The following is an 18,860-nucleotide window of genomic DNA, read 5'->3' as shown; positions in this document are numbered from 1 at the left end:
TCAGTGGAATGAGTGTAAGACTGTTAGATTTACCACCTTTTCTTCCCTTTTTTCTTTTCTTTTAGCTGGTGAATAATGCTGACAAAGCACCGATCGGCTACAGGTGTAACTTCTGTGTGGAGGTCCACCCTACTCTCAGAGCCATCTGTAACCACCTGAGGAAACATGTCCAGTACGGGGAGGTCAAAGAGGGCCATGTCAAGGTAAGATCAAATAGCCAAGAGTTTGGTAACACACGGGGGTCATGCATGCTCTTACAATGCATTATAACCACATCATAATGCATTATACCTTCAGGATTTAACCGGTAAATGCGTAAACTCCGCAATTCTGGGGACTTACATTATTATTTCATTGAATTGAGTTTGCCTCATAAGACCCTGGGGTATCAGGTTACATATCCACAGCCACTGGAAGCTGGAACCTTATTGAGAGGTCTCTGAATAACTGAACATATTCACTGTTGCTACCTAAGGGAACAGAGAATATTAAATGTAACCATACTTTATAACTTATATATCATCAATGATACTATTTAGGCCTATGGCTTTTGCAAAGTCATCAAGAGCTGTTTCAATTCAGCCCAGGTTTTCACAGAAAATAGACAACAAAAATAAGGTATTGGCTTCAAGTTAATTATGAATATGTTTGATTAATTGAAAGAATGGGACTAAATCAAATGAAACTTTATTTGAAGTGCATTTAGAGTTTGATTGGATTAGAGTTAGTCGTTTTCTTTATCTTTGAGGTTTGGTTGAGATGAAGATGTGAATCTAACACATCAATTATTAAGTTGTAGACAAACTGGATGTTGAATTGTGTTTGGTTGTCTGTGCAACCAAATATCAACATTTGAAGGAGATTGGATAGTTCCATCTGTGCCACTGACTTATTCTGGCTTGTATTCCAGTTTGTCAACAAATTAATAGTTTATATGTGGGATTTCTGTCCCCATCTCAAACAAAAATCTAAGTTAAGGAATAGGTCTGTGGAGATCTTTACAATTGCTATAATAATCTGTGCAGAATCTCGAACAGCACTGATCACTTGCGCTATATACTTTAAATGTATTCTCAACTGCAATCAACGTCATTTGGTTGTGCTATTAGATGAAGCATGGGGATAACGCATTAATCTGTTGTATAAATAAACAACATATCTTACATTGTATTCTCATTTGTCAGACTGCTCTATCAAATATCAAATCATAGACTTGATTATAATAAAAACACAGAAATACGAGCCTTTGGTTATTGATATGGTCAAAGCCAGAAACTATCATTTCGAAAACAAAACATTTATTATTTCAGTGAAATACGGAACCGTTCCGTATGGGTGGCATCCCTAAGTCTAAATATCTAAATATTGCTGTTACATTGCACAACCTTCAATGTTATATCATAATTATGTACAATTCTGGAAAATTAATTACGGTCTTTGTTAGGAAGAAATTGTCTTCACACAGTTCGCAATGAGCCAGGTGGCCCGAACTGCTGCATATACCCTGACTGCTTGCACGGAACACAAGAGAAGTGACACAATTTCCCTAATTATAAGAAATTCATGCAGGCAATATTAACTAAATATGAAGGTTTACAAATATATACTTGTGTATTGATTTTAAAGAAAGGCATTGATGTTTATGGTTAGGTTTGGTGCAACGACAGTGCTAAATCATCAACCGTTTGGCTAAGTAGGCTGTGATTCGATGAGAAATTAACAGGCACCGCATCGATTATATGCAACGCAGGACACGCTAGATAAACTAGTAATATCAACCATGTGTAGTTAACTAGTGATTATGTTAAGATTGATGGTTTTTTATAAGATAAAAAAGTTAAGTTTGGCAACTTACCTTGGCTTCTTGCTACCCTCGCACTCCACGAGGAGACTGCGTGGCAGGCTGACTACCTGTTACGCAATGTAAGGCAGGTGGTTAGAGCGTTGGACTTGTAACCGGAAGGTTGCAAAAACGAATCCCCAAGCTGACATGATAAACTTCTGTCGTTCTGCCCCTGAACAAGGCAGTTAAGCCACCGTTCCTAGGCCTTCATTGAAAATAAGAATGTGTTCTTAACTTACTTGCCAGGTTAAATAAAGGTGTAAAAAAAAATCCAAATTACATTTTATTTTAACCTCTTGAAACTCCCCATCCCGGATCCGGGATCGTGACTAAAGCCTCAGGCTCATTAGCATAACGCAACGTTAACGATTTCTGAAAATCGCAAATAAAATTAAAATAATGCGTTTGCTCTCAAGCTTAGCCTTTTCTTAACAACACTGTCATCTCAGATTTTCAAAATATGCTTTTGAACCATAGAAATTGACTAATTTGTGTAAGAGTATGCAAAGCTAGCATAGCATTTTGTGTAGCATGTAGCACGCAACATTTTCACAAAAGCCAGATAACCAAATAAATAAAATCATTAACTTTGAAGAGCTTCGGATGTTTTCAATGAGGAGACTCTCAGTTACATAGCAAATGTGCAGTTTTTCAAAAAAATATTATTTGTGTAGGACAAATCGCTCCGTTTTGTTCACGTTTGGCTATGAAAACACCCTGTATACAGTTATAGCCTGAAGCTCATTAGCATAATGTAACGTTAACGATTTCTGAAAATCGCAAATAAAATGAAAATAATGCATCTGCTCTCAAGCTTAGCCTTTTCTTAACAACACTGTCATCTCAGATTTTCAAAATATGCTTTTGAACCATAGAAATTGACTAATTTGTGTAAGAGTATGCAAAGCTAGCAATGCATTTTGAATAACATGTAGCACGCAACATTTTCACAAAAACCAGATAACCAAATAAATAAAATCATTTACCTTTGAAGAGCTTCTGATGTTTTCAATGAGGAGACTCTCAGTTACACACCAAATGCGCAGTGTTTCCTGAAAGCGTCTGTGTGTAGGAGAAATCGTTCCGTTTTCTACATTGCGCCTGGCTACTGAAACGAACCGAAAATGCAGTCACCTACAACGTAAAACTTTTTCCGGATTAACTACATAATATCGACCGAAACATGGCAAACGTTGTTTGGAATCAGTCCTCAAGGTGTTTTTTCACATATCTCTTCATTGACATGCAGTTCGTGGAAGCTTTCTTTACTCTCTGCATTGTTTGGAAAAATACTGGCAGGTGACTTTTGCGCACCAATTTCGGCACAGGACACCGGGCGGACACGTGGTAAATGTGGTCTCTTATGGTCAATCTTCCAATGATCTGCCTACAAATACGTCACAATGCTGCAGACACCTTGGGGAAACGACAGAAAGGGCAGACTCATTCCTCTTGCGTTCACAGCCATATAAGGAGATCATGACAAACAGAGCCTCAAAAATCCTTGTCATTTCCTGGATGCCATCTCATCTTGGTTTTGCCTGAAGCTCACGTTAAAGGGCACGCACAGAGAAGATCTTTGTATTTCTGGACACGTCAGAGTGTTTTCTTTCGAACAGTAGCAATTATATGCATAGTCGAGCATCTTTTTGTGACAAAATATCTTGTTTAAAACGGGAACGTTTTTCATCCAAAAATGAAATTGCGCCCCTAGAGTTCCAAGAAGTTAAAGATCGGCCAAATCAGTGTCAAAAAATACCGATTTCCGATTCTTATGAAAAGTTTAAATTGGCTCGGCCATTCCGATTAATCGGTCGACCTCTACTCCAGAAGGCGCATTTTCTTCTGTTGGAGCCATTCTTTTGTTGATTTACTTCTGTGATTTGGGTTGTTGTCCTGTTGCATCACCCAACTTCTGTTGAGCTTAAATTGGCCGACAGATAGCCTAACATTCTCCTGCAAAATGTCTTGATAAACTTGGGAATTCATTTTTCCATCGATGACAGTAAGCTGTCAAGCACCTGAAGCAGCCAAGCAGCCCCAAACCATGATGCTCCCTCCACCGTACTTTACAGTTGAGAGGAGGTTTTGTTGTTGGTGTGCTGTGCTTTTTTTCTCTCCACACATAGTGTTGTGTGTTCCTTCCTAACAACTCAACCGTAGTTTCATCTGTCCACAGAATATTTTTCCAGTAGCGCTGTGGAACATCCAGTTGCACTTTTGTAAACTTCAGACATGCAGCAAATGATTGTTTTTTGGACAGTAGTGGCTTCTTCCGTGGTGTCCTCCCATGAACACCATTCTTGTTTAGTGTTTTACCTATCGTAGACTCATCAAAAGACATGTTAGCATGTTCCAGAGATTGTAAGTGTTTAGCTAACATTCTAGGATTCTTCTTAACCTCATTGAGCATTCTGCGCAGTGCTCTTGCAGACATCTTTGCAGGACGGCCACTCCTAGGGAGAGTAGCAAAAGTGCTGAACTTTCTCCGTTTATAGACCACGTCTTACCGTGGGCTGATGAACATCAAGGCTTTTAGAGATAATTTTTAACCCTTTCCTGCTTCGTGTAAGTCAACAATTCTTAATCTTAGGTCTTCTGAGATCTCTTTTGTCCGAGGCAAGGTTCACATTAGGCAATGCTTCTTGTGAATAGCAAACTCATATGTTGTGATTTTGTTTTTTATAGGGCAAGGCAGCTCTAACCAAGATCTCCAATCCTCATCTCATTGATTGAACTCAATTAGCTTTTGGAAAAGTCATTAGCCTCGGGGTTCACATACTTTTTCTGACCTACACTGTGAATTTTTAAATGATGTATTCAATTTAGACAAGAAAAATACAATAATTTGTGTGTTATTAGTTTAAGCACACTATGTTTGTCTATTGTTGTGCCTTGATGACCAATTTATGCAGATATCTAGGTAATTCCAAAGGGTTCACATTCATTTTCTTGCCACTGTAAAAGTTAATGATTTTTCTGCATATTTTTCATGTGCATGCATTCAGATTGTTAATTACTTTCTTACAAATAGAATGATGATGTATTATTATGTTCTTTTCATCCCATAACTAATTTTAGCCCTTACCCTCTCAAAAACAGGAAATATAATGTTTTATTATTTCAGCTGTAACTGAAAGGTTACTTCTGAAGCTGCTTTGCAAATAATACAATTCCCCTACAACTTTCTAAATTCCACTGTGTCCCCCCCAACTCTTTAGTTCAGAGTCCGACTTGACTTTTGACTCTCAGCCCTAAGAGACCCCACACTGCTGAAGTCTGTTTTTACGGATGGCAGGGTTCTGTTTCCAGTTTTTTTTTTATTGCAACGGAGACCCCTGGGTAGACAGTCTGTCAACTTCCCCTGGAGAAAACAAGCGAGGTAGTCCCTCCTGACCGTTGCAGGCAGGCAAGGGGAAAAGAGGCCATAACATTGAGGGCAGCGGGTAACCGTTTCAACATTAGTATTCCGATGAGGTTGCCAGGGACTTGGCAAAGGGACGGCAGGCCTGAGGATTTAACGCCTCACCCAAGACAGAAGCCAAATTAAGGCCTTGTTGGTTTTTTCAGACCAGGGCCAGGCCAGTCCAGGCAGTTGTACACTGAATACAGAAGATGGCATGTCTGAAGTCCTTTTCAGAATACTCTGAAATCTCAGGATAAAAAATAACGTGGAGGAAAAAAATAATAATAATGGCAATAGGAAAAATAATAACTCACAATCTACAGCAATCCTTTGGGGATTATTATACATGTAATATTTAGGATGCTTAATAAGTGTCAACAAACAACAAATATATAAAGACAACAGTATTCCATTACTCAACAATATGAAAGGTGGTTTAAACCTTTCAGACATGGAAGTGTATCACCTCACTACCCAGGGCTTTTACTTGAGACATATAGTTAATTGCACTAACGAGGAACAATGGGTACATATTGAAGATGATCATGCTCATCCCCAGAATCTGTTTATGTGTCTATTTTTCAAAGGATAAAGCTAAAAACATGAACAACTTCATAGTTGAGAAAACTTTAACAATATAGAAGAAAATGTAACATATTCTACAAGAACCAATATCACGCTCTAAAAGCACAACCTGGATAACAAAAGGCGTAGAAACCATCATTTTACTTGGTAACTTGAAATACACGTATTTCCGTTCGAATTAAAAAAGTAATTTTGGACTGACCAACGTAGATCATTTCAAATACATATCACAAAAGTTACATATCACACAATTTCGATTTGAAATATGTTGATCATCAGAGCAACCCATGAGGGAATCTTATTTGAGTCAGAATGTGATGTTCATATGATAGGTAAGATGTCCCTTGCAGAGAGCCTATCCAACTGACAATCTCTTAATAAAATAAACTACTTGACTTAAAAAGAACTGATGTTGGCACAAGATGGAGGGAAAGTTGAAGCATAACTAATGAAATTACAGTTAATGAAAATGTACGCTTAATCCAGTATAAACTAACATATAGAATGTATTATACAAAAGACTAAATTTACACATTCTACAGTACAACGACAGAGTCATATCTTAAGTCTAGATCTAACAATGATTCAATAATCTATGCTTTCTGGGAATGCTATAAAGTCCAAAAGTTATGCACACTTACTTTTAATCCGTCTGTCTGCATATTTCAGAACACGGAATATGGGGGTGTAGTTAGATACCCAATGGGCTGGACGATTCCCTTCTCATCTTGAAAAAAACGTAATCTGCCATCATTAACACAATGGAAAAATTGAATGATTTATTATTGAAATAGCGTGGGTGATTGAGGAAAAAATTTATTGGCACAATTTAAGTCCATGTAGCAAACAATGCAGGCACTACGGATAGGGGTGTCTGTAAATTGTTGTTTGTATAAAAAAATATATATAGGAAAGAGAATCATTTTCATACCAAAAACGCTGGAAATTTGCCCCCAACTAAAGCATAAAAGGAGAAGCGGGTGAGCGGAGCAAGCAGAGCGAGGTGGGTGGAAAGGACTGGACAGGCAGAGCAGTGACTGTATGTAGGGCCGGATTAAGAAATCATAGGCCCTAAGGCTTTGAGTTAAATATAGTTCAAAAGTAAGAAAAATATTAGCTAAAGAAAAAAGGAGATGGTAAACACATTTTTTTTAAGAATGAGGCTATATACAAGGAGTACCAGTACAGACTCAATGTACAGGGGTGCGAGGTAGTTGAGGTAATTGAGGTTATACAGTATGTATATGTAGGTAGAGATATGAATGTTTTTCCTCATCAATCTACACACCATACCCCATAATGACAAAGTGAAAATAGGTTTCTAGAAATGTTTGCAAATGTATATATATTTTTTAAAACAGAAATAAGTTATGTACATAAGTATTCAGACCCTTTGCTATGAGACCCAAAATTGAGCTCAGGTGTATCCTGTTTCCATTGATCATCCTTGATGTTTCTACAATCTGATTGGAGTCCACCTGTGGTAAATTCAATTCATTGGACATGATTTAGAAAGGCACACACCTGTCTATCTGTCGTTCTGCCCCTGAACAGGCAGTTAACCCACTGTTCCTAGGCCGTCATTGAAAATAATAATTTGTTCATAACTGACTTGCCTAGTTAAATGAAGGTCAGATAAAATATAAGGTTCCACAGTTGACAGTGCATGTCAGAGCAAACACTAAGCCAGGAATTTTCCGTAGAGCTCCAAGACAGGATTGTGTTGAGACACAGATCTGGGGAAGGGCACCACATAATTTCTGCAGTATTGAAGGTCCCCAAGAACACAGTGGCCTTCATCATTCTTAAATACAAGAAGTTTGAAACCACTAAGACACTTCCTAGAGCTGGCCGCCCAGCCAAGCTGAGCAATCGGGGGAGAAGGGCCTTGGTCAGGGAGGTGATCAAGAACCTGATGGTCACTCTGACAGAGCTCCAGAGTTATTCTGTGGAGATGGGAGAACCTTCCAGAAGGACAACCATCTCTGCAGCACTCCACCAATCAGGCCTTTATGGTAGAGTGGCCAGAAGGAAGCCACTCCTCAGTAAAAGGCACATGACAGCCCGCTTGGAATTTGCCAAAAGGCACCTAAAGACTCTCAGGCCATGAGAAACAAGATTCTCTGGTCTGATGAAACCAAGACTCAACTCTTTGGCCTGAATGACAAGCATCAAATCTGGAGGGAACTGGCACCATCCCTACGGTGAAGCATGGTGGTGGCAGCATCATGCTGTGGGGATTGTTTTCAGCGGCAAGGACAGGGATACTAGTCAGGATTGAGGGAAAGATGAACGGAGCAAAGTATAGAGAAATTCTTGATGAAAACCTGCTCCAGGGCGCTAATGAGCAATTTCCAAATGCCTGAAGATGCCACGTTCATCTATACAAACATTAGTACACAAGTATAAACACCATGGGACCACGCAGCTGTCATACCGCCCAGGAAGGAGAAGTGTTCTGTCTACTTGAGATGAACGTACTTTGGTGCAAAAAGAGCACATCGGTCCCAGAACAACAGCAAAGGACCTTGTGAAGATGCTGGAGGAAACAGGTACAAAAGTACCAATATCCAAAGTAAAACGAGTCCTATATCGACACCAACTGCAATAAAAAAGCCAGACACGGTTTGCAACTGCACATGGGGCCCAGAAATGTCCTCTGATCTGATGAAACCAAATGGAACTGTTTGGCCATGACCATCGTTATGTTTCTTGAATGAAACTGGTGGGTGGGTTTTCCTGCAGGAGGGACTGGAGCACTTCACAAAATAGATTTCATCATGAGGTAGGAAGCAACATCTCAAGACATCACTCAGGAAGTGAAAGCTTGGTCGCAAATGGGTCTTCCAAATGGACAATAACCTCAAGCATACTTCCAAAGTTCTGGAAAAATGGCATAAGGACAACAAAGTCAAGGTATTGGAGTGGCCATCACAAAGCCCTGACCTCAATCCCATAGAAAACTTGTGGGCAGAACTGAAAAAGCGTGTGCGAGCAAGGAGTCCTACAAAACTGACTTAGTTACACCAACTCTGTCATTAGTAATGGGCCAAAATTCACCCAACTTATTGTGGGAAGCTTGTGGAAGGCTACTCGAAACATTTGACCCAAGTTAAACAATTTAAAGGCAATGCTACCAAATACTAATTGAGTGTATGTAAACTTCTGACCAACTTGGAATGTGATGAAATAAATAAAAGCTAAAATAAATAATTATCTCTACTAATATTGTGACATTTGACATTCTTCAAATAAAGTGGTGATCCTAACTGAACTAAAACAGGTCATTTTTACTTGGATTAAATGTCAGGAATTGTGATAGCCAAATACATTTAAACTTAGTTTAAGGTGTATGATAACTTCCGACTTCAACTGTATGTATTGCAGGCTATAGTAGGCTTCTAAATAAACTTTACAGTGACACACTGACTTACCGGTTATGGCCGATGCGCTTGTCATGTCAATATCCTATCGGAAGATAAGCTACTTTGATAATAAAATGGCGCTGGTTGCTTAAAGTTGGGAGTTGTTGAGAATGAATTGTTATATTGCTTTTACAGACAGATTAGTCTTCTCTTTTCAACAGTAGGCATTTGCTTTCCAAACCGTACATTCTCCCCACAATTGTATTTAAGTTTGCTATAGGCAAAATTACAGCCGCAACTAACTATAGAAATATAATCCATAGATGGCAGTACACAGTCAAGTCAGGACTGGGATCCATTATTAGTTTTTCCATGATTTTAACAGTCAAATCGCCTGAGTAAGAGGTTCTAAAACCCTTCTATGGATTATGCTACATGTCTATGGCCACAAAGCAACAAGCTGGTCTATATTTGGCAAGCGTGCTGCCTAGGGCTGTGGCGGTAATTACATTTTGCCAGACGGTTATTGTCATGCAAAAGTGTGCCGGTCTCACTGTAATTGACCATTAATTAACATAAACACGTTTAGCGTCTCCTTGCATAGAAGCCACTGAAGCGCACCTTTGGAACATCTACGTTTAAAAAAAGTAGAATAAATCAGTTTAATACACACCATCACAATAACTGATGATGATTACTGGTCTCGTCCCAGGTGTTAATCATTGTGCACGTGTGTTATTTATTTGAGGTACTCCTCGCTCTTTTGTTTTGGGTTTCTACCCTGTGTTTTGCTAGGTGTTTGCTTGGTCTTTGTGCCCATGCCTTTACACGGCACACCGTAATTTGGGTTTAATTGTTTTTTAAATTGCGCATTCCTGCGCCTTTCTCCCAAATCTCTTCATACCAACGTGACACTGTAGGATTGTTCATTCTTTTTTTCTTTCACCATTATTTAACCAGGTAGGCTAGTTGAGAACATGTTCTCATTTGCAACTGCGACCTGGCCAAGATAAAGCAAAGCAGCTCGACACATACAACAACACAGAGTTACACATGGAGTAAGCAAACATACAGTCAATAATACAGTAGAAAAAGTCAGAAGATGAATGTGCAAGTAGAGATACTGGGGTGCAAAGGAGCAAGATAAATAAATAAATACAGTATGAGGATGAGGTAGTTGGATGGACTATTTACAGATGGGCTATGTACAGGTGCAGTGATCTGTGAGCTGCTCTGACAGCTGGTGCTTAAAGCTAGTGAGGGAGATATGAGTCTCCAGCTTCAGTGATATTTTTTTCCAGTTCGTTCCAGTCATTGGCAGCAGAGAACTGGAAGGAAAGGCGGCCAAAGGAAGAATTGGCTTTGGGGGTGAGATATACCTGCTGGAGTGCGTGCTACGGGTGGGTGCTGCTATGGTGACCAGTGAGCTGAGATAAGGATAAGATCATTTAGCAGAGAAGATATGCTTATAAGTCCCATGCCATTATTTTATATTATATGATTTTATAGTAATAAGAATATAAATGATCTTAGCAGAATAAAATATGTTTCCCATCTGGAGCGAGTGCACATATGAAGTGGCTATTTTGAGCTTAAAAGTGTTCATTTGAAAAAGGTCCTTTATGCTAGATTTAGAGCTTTTTGCAACTTTAGTTGTGAATGAAACAAACCTTATAATGTCTTAGAAATCAAAACATATATGGGCTGCATGATACAACTATAGGCTGTTGATGATTTGAGAAAGTAGCAAAAAAAGCTTGCACTCTGTTCTTTGCCTCAGGCTGCACACTCTCAACAAGTGATCATATTTTCACTTCTCAATTTAATCTAGTCTTTATTAAGATGTGAAATTTGTTTCCAAAAGTAATCCATATGCACTCAAATAGTGAATGGATGCCACTTTCCACTGGTTCCTTTTTCAGGCTACTCTGGTTATTTCACCACATTAATCAACCACTGCCAGACAGGTGATATTCCGCCCAAACTCTGTATGCCATGGGCTCTCCAACCCTGTTCTTGCATTTACCCAGTGCTTAATTTGGGAAACCTAGTGAAATCTGTTCGGGAACATTGATAGTAGCATGTATTCACAACAAAACATATATCATTCAATTGTTGACAGCCACTCTCTCAGCACGCTGGAGAAAGGGATGAAGGAGAGAGAGGATATGGAAACGCACAGGGGTGAGATATTCTGTAGCTAACGGTAATGTCAGCCTTTTAATTTTAAAGTTTTACTAGGCTATTCAATATCAAATACAAATTAACTATAATTGTAGGCTTAGACGCCCTGCATAGTCAGTGAACCCACAGCATCGCCTAGGCCTGTACATTCTCTCCCAGACTCATGAATAGAAAGTTTTGGATCATAGCATAAGGTAACCAGCCCAGTCAGTGTGCATAGTAATAAAGTCCACATTCAAAGGCGATTTACTAGAATTTGTTTAATTTTGGAGGTAGGCTAGACCAATTATGTACCAAAGACATCTTAAATCAGTTTTTCTTTTTTCGATTGTTTTTTTGCACAATCATTATAATGGTACAATCATTATTTTAATTCAGGGTATCTCTAAAATGCACATGGATGTTTTGAATTGATCATTAGAAAGTCAATTTCATTGTGTTGGTCATTGTGGATGTTGTTTCAAAGCCTATGTTTTCCACATGCTGAACTTCTTTCTTCAAATTAATCAATCACAGTGAGGTGAATTATAAAAACACCTACTGTTTCGATGATAAGTGTTTGATGGGATTTTCTCTACGATTTGCATTGATGTCAGAGTGGTTAGAAGGACAATAGAGCCCCGAGTACCAGGCCATTAGCGACCTGATGGTCGTTAGCGAGTTGGGTCCTACCAACACATGTCCAGACTGCATAAAAGGAGATTACCGTGACTCAACAATCACTGGAAATTTTACTGCAGTCATGACTCAAGACTGCCAGTGTGGCGGTAATACGGTCACCGCAACAGCCCTAATGCTGCCCAAATTGCAGCCTTCCCAACTGTAGGCATACCGATAACTGACGAAATAAAGGAAACACTTGAGTAAATGAAGGATACAAAGTATATGTTATGGTGTGGGGGTGCATTTTCCTGGTATGGTTTAGGTCCACTTGTAGAATCTATGCCAAGCCACATTAAAGCTGTTCTGACAGCTCATGGTGACCTAACACCCTTTTAAGACACTTTATGTTGGTGTTTCCTTTATTTTGGCAGTTACCAGTATGTGCTTGTGATAAAACTTAATCCACAGTTTTTTTTTTTAGAAACGATTTATCCTTTGTGGCAAAATTATGTTCTCTGGTGTATTTTGAATTAATCCGAGCCTGACTGTAATGCTAGCAAGATGGTCCATATCTACAATCATCTTTGCTGATAGCGATGTTGTGTTTCCATAAGTGGATGAATTGGTCTAATTTAGTATGAATGGTAAAGCCTCAACACTTAGCTACCTCTTCCAATTAAAAAACAACAACACCTTTTTATTGTTTTGTGTGACTACAGCATCAGCTATAAAATGTGAAAATAGAGACACCTTTGAATTGAGAGAGGCGTCAAAGTGGACAACCCGCCGGGTTGGGTCATTATAATTAAAAACAATGCATTCTAAAATGAATCACATGCATGCTCGCCTTTGGTGAGTTTTGGCCATAAGTGTGTTGGACATGTTTTTAATATGATGATATGAAGTCTGCCAGAGAAACACAAATGAAAGGGAATAATTCTACTATATTAGTTTCATATGAAAATGTAGGCTATTAGAAGTTTCTGTACTAATTTGTACTAGATCTCTTGCCATTTACATTGTGACTGGCCCTGGTCTGTCCCCTAGCGCTCTCATAGAGTTGGTGAGAATAGGCTGATGATACAAGGCTGGGCAGCTCTGTGGACGCCCATCTTATTTATGGTCCAATGAAGTGCAGGGTCAGGTCCTTCAGCAGAAAGTGAGCTTCCCGTAGGCCATAAAAAGCCAGGTTGTGTGTGTGTGTGTGTGTGTGTGTGTGTGTGTGTGTGTGTGTGTGTGTGTGTGTGTGTGTGTGTGTGTGTGTGTGTGTGTGTGTGTGTGTGTGTGTGTGTGTGTGTGTGTGTGTGTGTGTGTGTGTGTGTGTGTGACAGGACAGAAACCACATTTTTTGCTTTCCCAGATCAAGGAAGTGGGACGTGCAGACCAGGGCAGCCTGGGGTCTTATTCATTAGGCACGAAATGGAAGAAAACAGACTGAAACGACTTGGACTCTAATAAGAAATGTTAATTTCTGTTTCCCATTGCAAAACATTTTAGGGCAGGCTGTGGTCTCTGGTCTCCTGGTAGGAGGCCTCTTCAGTTACAGGAAGGCAAAGTTAGTTTTCTATGGCTAATAAATCAGGAATCTAATAACCGCCACAAAGGTGTGACTGACTGAGTTCAATTCCAGGTCCTCTTTGAATATCAAGACTGTTTTAGCCTGAGCTAAAGCCTAGGTCGCAGGCAAGGTGCCGAGGTCACAGGCAAGGTTACTCACCTCCCGTACAATGGCAACATTTCGGAGTACAGTACATGAGTCTGGATTAGAGGTCGACCGATTATGATTTTTCAACGCCGATACCGATTATTGGAGGACGATTAGTTTCCAGTGAGTTGGATTGGAGGACCTGGGCAGAAAACGAAATACGATAATTATGCGATAGCTGGCTAAGAAGAAATTTAAGATTAGACAAATCAAACCGTTGTACTATAACGAAATGTAATGAAAAGTTTTATTTTATTTGTAATAATGACAATTACAACAATACTAAATGAACACTTATTTTAACTTAATATAATACATCAATAAAATCAATTTAGTCTCAAATAAATAATGAAACATGTTCAATTTGGTTTGAATAATGCAAAAAACAAAGTGTTGGAGAAGAAAGTAAAAGTGCAATATTTGCCATGTAAGAAAGCTAACGTTTAAGTTCCTTGCTCAGAACATGAGAACATATGAAAGCTGGTGGTTCCTTTTAACATGAGTCCAATATTCCCAGGTAAGAAGTCTTAGTAAGAAGTTTTAGGTTGTAGTTATTATAGGAATTATAGGACTATTTCTCTCTATACCATTTGTATTTCATATATATTTGACTATTGGATGTTCTTATAGGCACTTTAGTATTTCCAGTGTAACAGTATAGCTTCCGTCCCCCTACTCGCTCCTACCTGGTCTCAAACCAGGAACACAACGACAACAACCACCCTCAAAGCAGCGTTACCCATGCAGGGCAAGGGAAACAACCACTCCAAGGCTCAGAGCGAGCGACGTTTGAAACGCTATTAGCCCGCGCTAACTAGCCAGCCATTTCACTTCAGTTACACCAGCCTCATCTCGGGAGTTGATAGGCTTGAAGTCATAAACAGCGCAATTATTGACGCACAAGGAAGAGCTGCTGGCAAAACGCACGAAAGTGCTGTTTGAATGAATGTTTCCGCGCCTGCTTCTGCCTACCACCGCTCAGTCAGATACTTAGATACTTGTATGCTCAGTCAGGTTATGTATGACACGCTAAATAATATCTAGTAATATCATCAACCATGTGTAGTTAACTAAAAAAATACCAGTGTCCAAAAATACCAATTTCCGATTGTTATGAAAACTTGAAATCGTCCCTAATTAATTGGCCATTCCGATTTAATCGGTTGACCTCTAGTCTGGATGTAATGTTACCTGCCAGATCATATTTGTGAAATGGAAATTGAGAGTAAATATTTATCTTATAATGTTTCAACAGCAGGAAGTCGCAGATGTGCCGTTGTCCACCATCCCGGCTGAGAGCAGCCTCACTAACGGGGAGGTGGAAGAGGTGACCAACAACTCTGTCATGGAGTCAGTCCCCAAGGACCTGACGATGGTGGTCGTTGCGATGTGCCCGGTGGTCGCCGGGGCTGCTGTTGCCATGGAGACGGCAGAGATGGCAGTTGGGATGTCACCGGTGGTTGGGGCGGCGGTGTTGCCCGTTGACCAGGTGAAGGAGAGGCTGACGGGGGACACCCGTGTGCCCAGTGCGACCGTGTCTTCATGTCCATGCAGGGGCTGAGGTCCCACGAGAGGAGCCACTCAGCCATGGCCATGTTCACCAGAGAGGACAAGTACAGCTGCCAGTACTGCCAGTTCGTCTCCCCCTTCAGACACAAGTAAGAGGACAGAATATAAACTTAAAGTGGAACTGACAGTGTTTTAACTACTTTGCAAATGTGAAACAAACAGACAATCATATTATCAGTCAAAAAAAAAAGTTTATGCCACAAAACCAACTTTATAAGAGGTTTTACAAATAGTTTCTATTTGACTCAAAATTCTATGACGTACAGTGTTGGCAGAATAGATAGATGCAGTTCAATGCATAATTAATATAATTCACCAGTACATTTCTTGGTAGTCCAAAAAATATTGCTATCAGGTTGTAAATCACAGCTGGCCTGGTACATTTTTTGCTGCCTCCACTCATTCGGGATACACTGTTTCAATTTCAACGACTCAATATTTTGAGCAAAAACGGATTACTGTAACTAAGGCTGGGAATGTCAATACAATCATACTAGCAAGGGCAATGATCACCAGTCAGTCATAACTTGGCTAATTGGCTAGCGTAAGTGTCAAACACAAGGCCTGCGGGCCAAATAAGGACACACAAGCAAGTCAACAGTTGAGTTCTACTCTATGAAATTACAGGCTGATGCATTTGAATTCATTGAATTCAACTTCAATTGCTTTGCTTTTGTTTGTCCCGTTTACAGCAAGCAGTGGAGGGAAAGTGTACAGACACGTGAATCGTGTCGCTAGCTAGCTATGCTGAACTTATGCACAGTTAGCATATCTCTTAGTTGCCAGTCAATGTATTTGGCAGGCAGGCAGGAAAGTTCCCATTCAGTTGTCAAAATGTGGGTTAGTTCCAGGCAGACAACTTGCAGAATGAAGTGCAGGCTACTAACGTTACTCCCCATCGTTTAACAGTGCAATTTTGACGGCCAACTAGCTGAAAAAGTTTGAGGGGGTTTATCTAGTGTTCCCTCGTTAGATTTTATCTCATCTCTCTCTGGCTAGCATTCGTTGTTGATCTTGTTTTTGTGCTTAGGCAACTGAGGGAGGGAGCATACTTTTTTCATGGTTGTTTGATCAATAGGTCTGTGAAGTTCCGAAATGTAAGATGACTACCATTCTACACTACATGGCCAAAAGTCAGGTCTTCAAATTAGTAGATTCAGCTACTTCAACCACACCCGTTGCTGACAGGTGTATAAAATCGAGCACACAGACATGCAATCTTCATAGACAAACATTGACTGTAGAATGGCCTTACTAAAGAGCTCAGTGACTTTCAACGTCATATATTGCCACCTTTGCAACAATTCTTCAAATTTCTGCCGTGCTAGATTTGCCCCGGTCAAATGTAAGTGCTGTTATTGTGAAGTGGAAAAGTATAGGAGCAACAACGGCTCAGCCGCAATGTGGTAGGCCTCACAAGCTCACAGAACGGGACTGCCGAGTGCTGTAGCGTGTAAAAATTGTCCTCGGTTGCAACACTCACTACCGAGTTCCGAACTGCCTCTGGAAGCATCATCAGCACAAGAGCTGTTAGTTGGGAGCTTCATTAAATGGGTTTCCATGGCCAAGCAGCCGCACACAAGCCTAAGATCACCATGCGCAATGCAAAGTTTTAAACCATTCAAAATATATTTTATATTTGAGATTCTTCAAAGTAGCACACTCTTGGCATTCTCTTAACCAGCTTCACCTGGTATGCTTTTCCAGCAGTCCTGAAGGAGTTCCCACAATATGTTAAGCACTTTTTGGCTGCTTTTCCTTCACTCAACTCCAAACTATCTCAACTGTGTTGAGGTTGGGTGATTATGGAGGCCAGGCCATCTGATGCAGCACTCCATCACTCTCCTTCTTGGTCAAATAGCCCTTACACAGCCTGGAGGTCATTGTCCTGTTGAAAATACGAATGATAGTCCAACTGGGATGGCGTATTGCTGCAGAATGCTGTGGTAGCCATGCTGGTTAAGTGTGCCTTGAATTCAAAATAAATCATCAAGTGTCACCAGCAAAGCACCCCCACACCATCACACCTCCATGCTTCACAGTGGGAACCACACATGCCGAGATCATCCGTTCACCTACTCTGTGTCTCACAAAGACACGGCGGATGGATCCAAAAATCAAACATTTGGACTCGTCAGACCAAATGACAGATTTCCACTGGTCTAATGTCCATTGCTCATGTTTCTTGGCTCAACCAAGTCTCTTCTTCTTATTGGTGTCCTTTAATAGTGGTTTCTTTGCGGCAATTCGACCATGAAGGTCTGATTCACGCAGTCTCCTCTGAACAGTTGATGTTTTGATGTGTCTGTTACTTGAACTTTGAAGCATTTATTTGGGCTGCAATTTCTGAGGCTGGTAACTCTAATTAACTTATCCTCTGCTGCAGAAGTAACTGCTTCTTCCTTTCCTGTGGCGGTCCTCATGAGAACCAGTAGTTTCATCATAGCGCTTGATGGTTTTTGCAACTGCACTTGAAGAAACTTCTTTTAAAGTAATGATGGACTGTCGTTTCTTTTTGCTTATTTGAACTGTTCTTGCCATAATATTGACTTTGTATTTTACCAAATAGGGATATCTTCTGTATACCACCTTTACCTTGTCACAACACAACTGATTGGAAGGAAAGTAATTCCACAAATTAACTTTTAACAATGCACACCTGTTAATTGAAATGCATTCCAGGTGCATACCTCATGAAGCTGGTTGAGAGAATGCCAAGAGTGCAAAGCTGGCAAAAGGTGGCTACTTTAAATAATCTCAAATAAAACATTTATTATGATTTGTTTAACACTTTTTGGGTTACTACATGATTCCATATGTGTTATTTCATAGTTTTGATCTCTTCACTATTATTCTACAATGTAGAAGATAGGAAAAATAAAGAAAACCCCTGGAACGAGTAGGTGTGTCCAAATTTTTGACTGGTACTGTATATAAATATATATATTTTTTGTAAATACATTTTCGGGATGGAAAAACATTATCACTGTAAACTTAACTGACTAAAGCCAGATATAAAGATATTAAATATGTAGAAAAGACAATGGACCTATATATTTTTTATATAATATAATCTTTGAGAACTAACATTCACCAAAATAAAAGGTAAAATTCCCAAAACAATGAATTTAGCAGTATTGATTTTGTTATTATATTTGAGCAAAAGAACACAGCGTTAACGCATGGCAAAATGCTTAGAACTGCACAATTTTCTCTCAGCTCCATGGCAGAATATGTGGAATCACAGGAAATTAGCTTTAAAACTACCAAAGAAAATCTTAACTCCATGGAGATATTGGTAGAATTCCAGGAATAAATATTAAAACATTTCTCTACACCTCAAGATGGGGGCCTCTGAAATGTTATCTAAAATCCAGCCCATTGCTATGCACCCTGCCATTCCCCATGCCACGCACACCACCTAAGCCCACCTAAGTTTGTAACGCCAGGCTAGTGGGTTTGTTTCCCGAGACCATCCATACGTACAATTTATGCACGCATGACTGTAAGTTGCTTTGGATAAAATATTCTGCTAAATGGCATATATTATATTACACTGAGTTGACAGAACATTTGGAACACCTGCTCTTTCCATGACAT

At 39.7% G+C, this 18,860-nt stretch overlaps 1 protein-coding gene across 1 annotated transcript in view; it reads left to right on the top strand.

Annotated features, from left to right (window-relative positions):
- Positions 1-18,860, top strand: part of LOC135517593 (zinc finger protein 462-like) — a 90,964-nt gene that overhangs the window by 46,293 nt on the left and 25,811 nt on the right. Inside the window, 3 exon segments of the mRNA XM_064942041.1 lie at positions 66-203; positions 14,947-15,193; positions 15,196-15,349. Coding sequence (XP_064798113.1) covers positions 66-203; positions 14,947-15,193; positions 15,196-15,349 — 539 coding nt within the window.

The sequence above is a fragment of the Oncorhynchus masou genome, chromosome 28 (assembly GCF_036934945.1).
Source record: "Oncorhynchus masou masou isolate Uvic2021 chromosome 28, UVic_Omas_1.1, whole genome shotgun sequence".
NCBI lineage: Eukaryota > Metazoa > Chordata > Actinopteri > Salmoniformes > Salmonidae > Oncorhynchus > Oncorhynchus masou.
The sequence above is the reverse complement of the archived record's forward strand: the minus strand, read 5'-3'. Positions and strand labels throughout refer to the sequence as shown.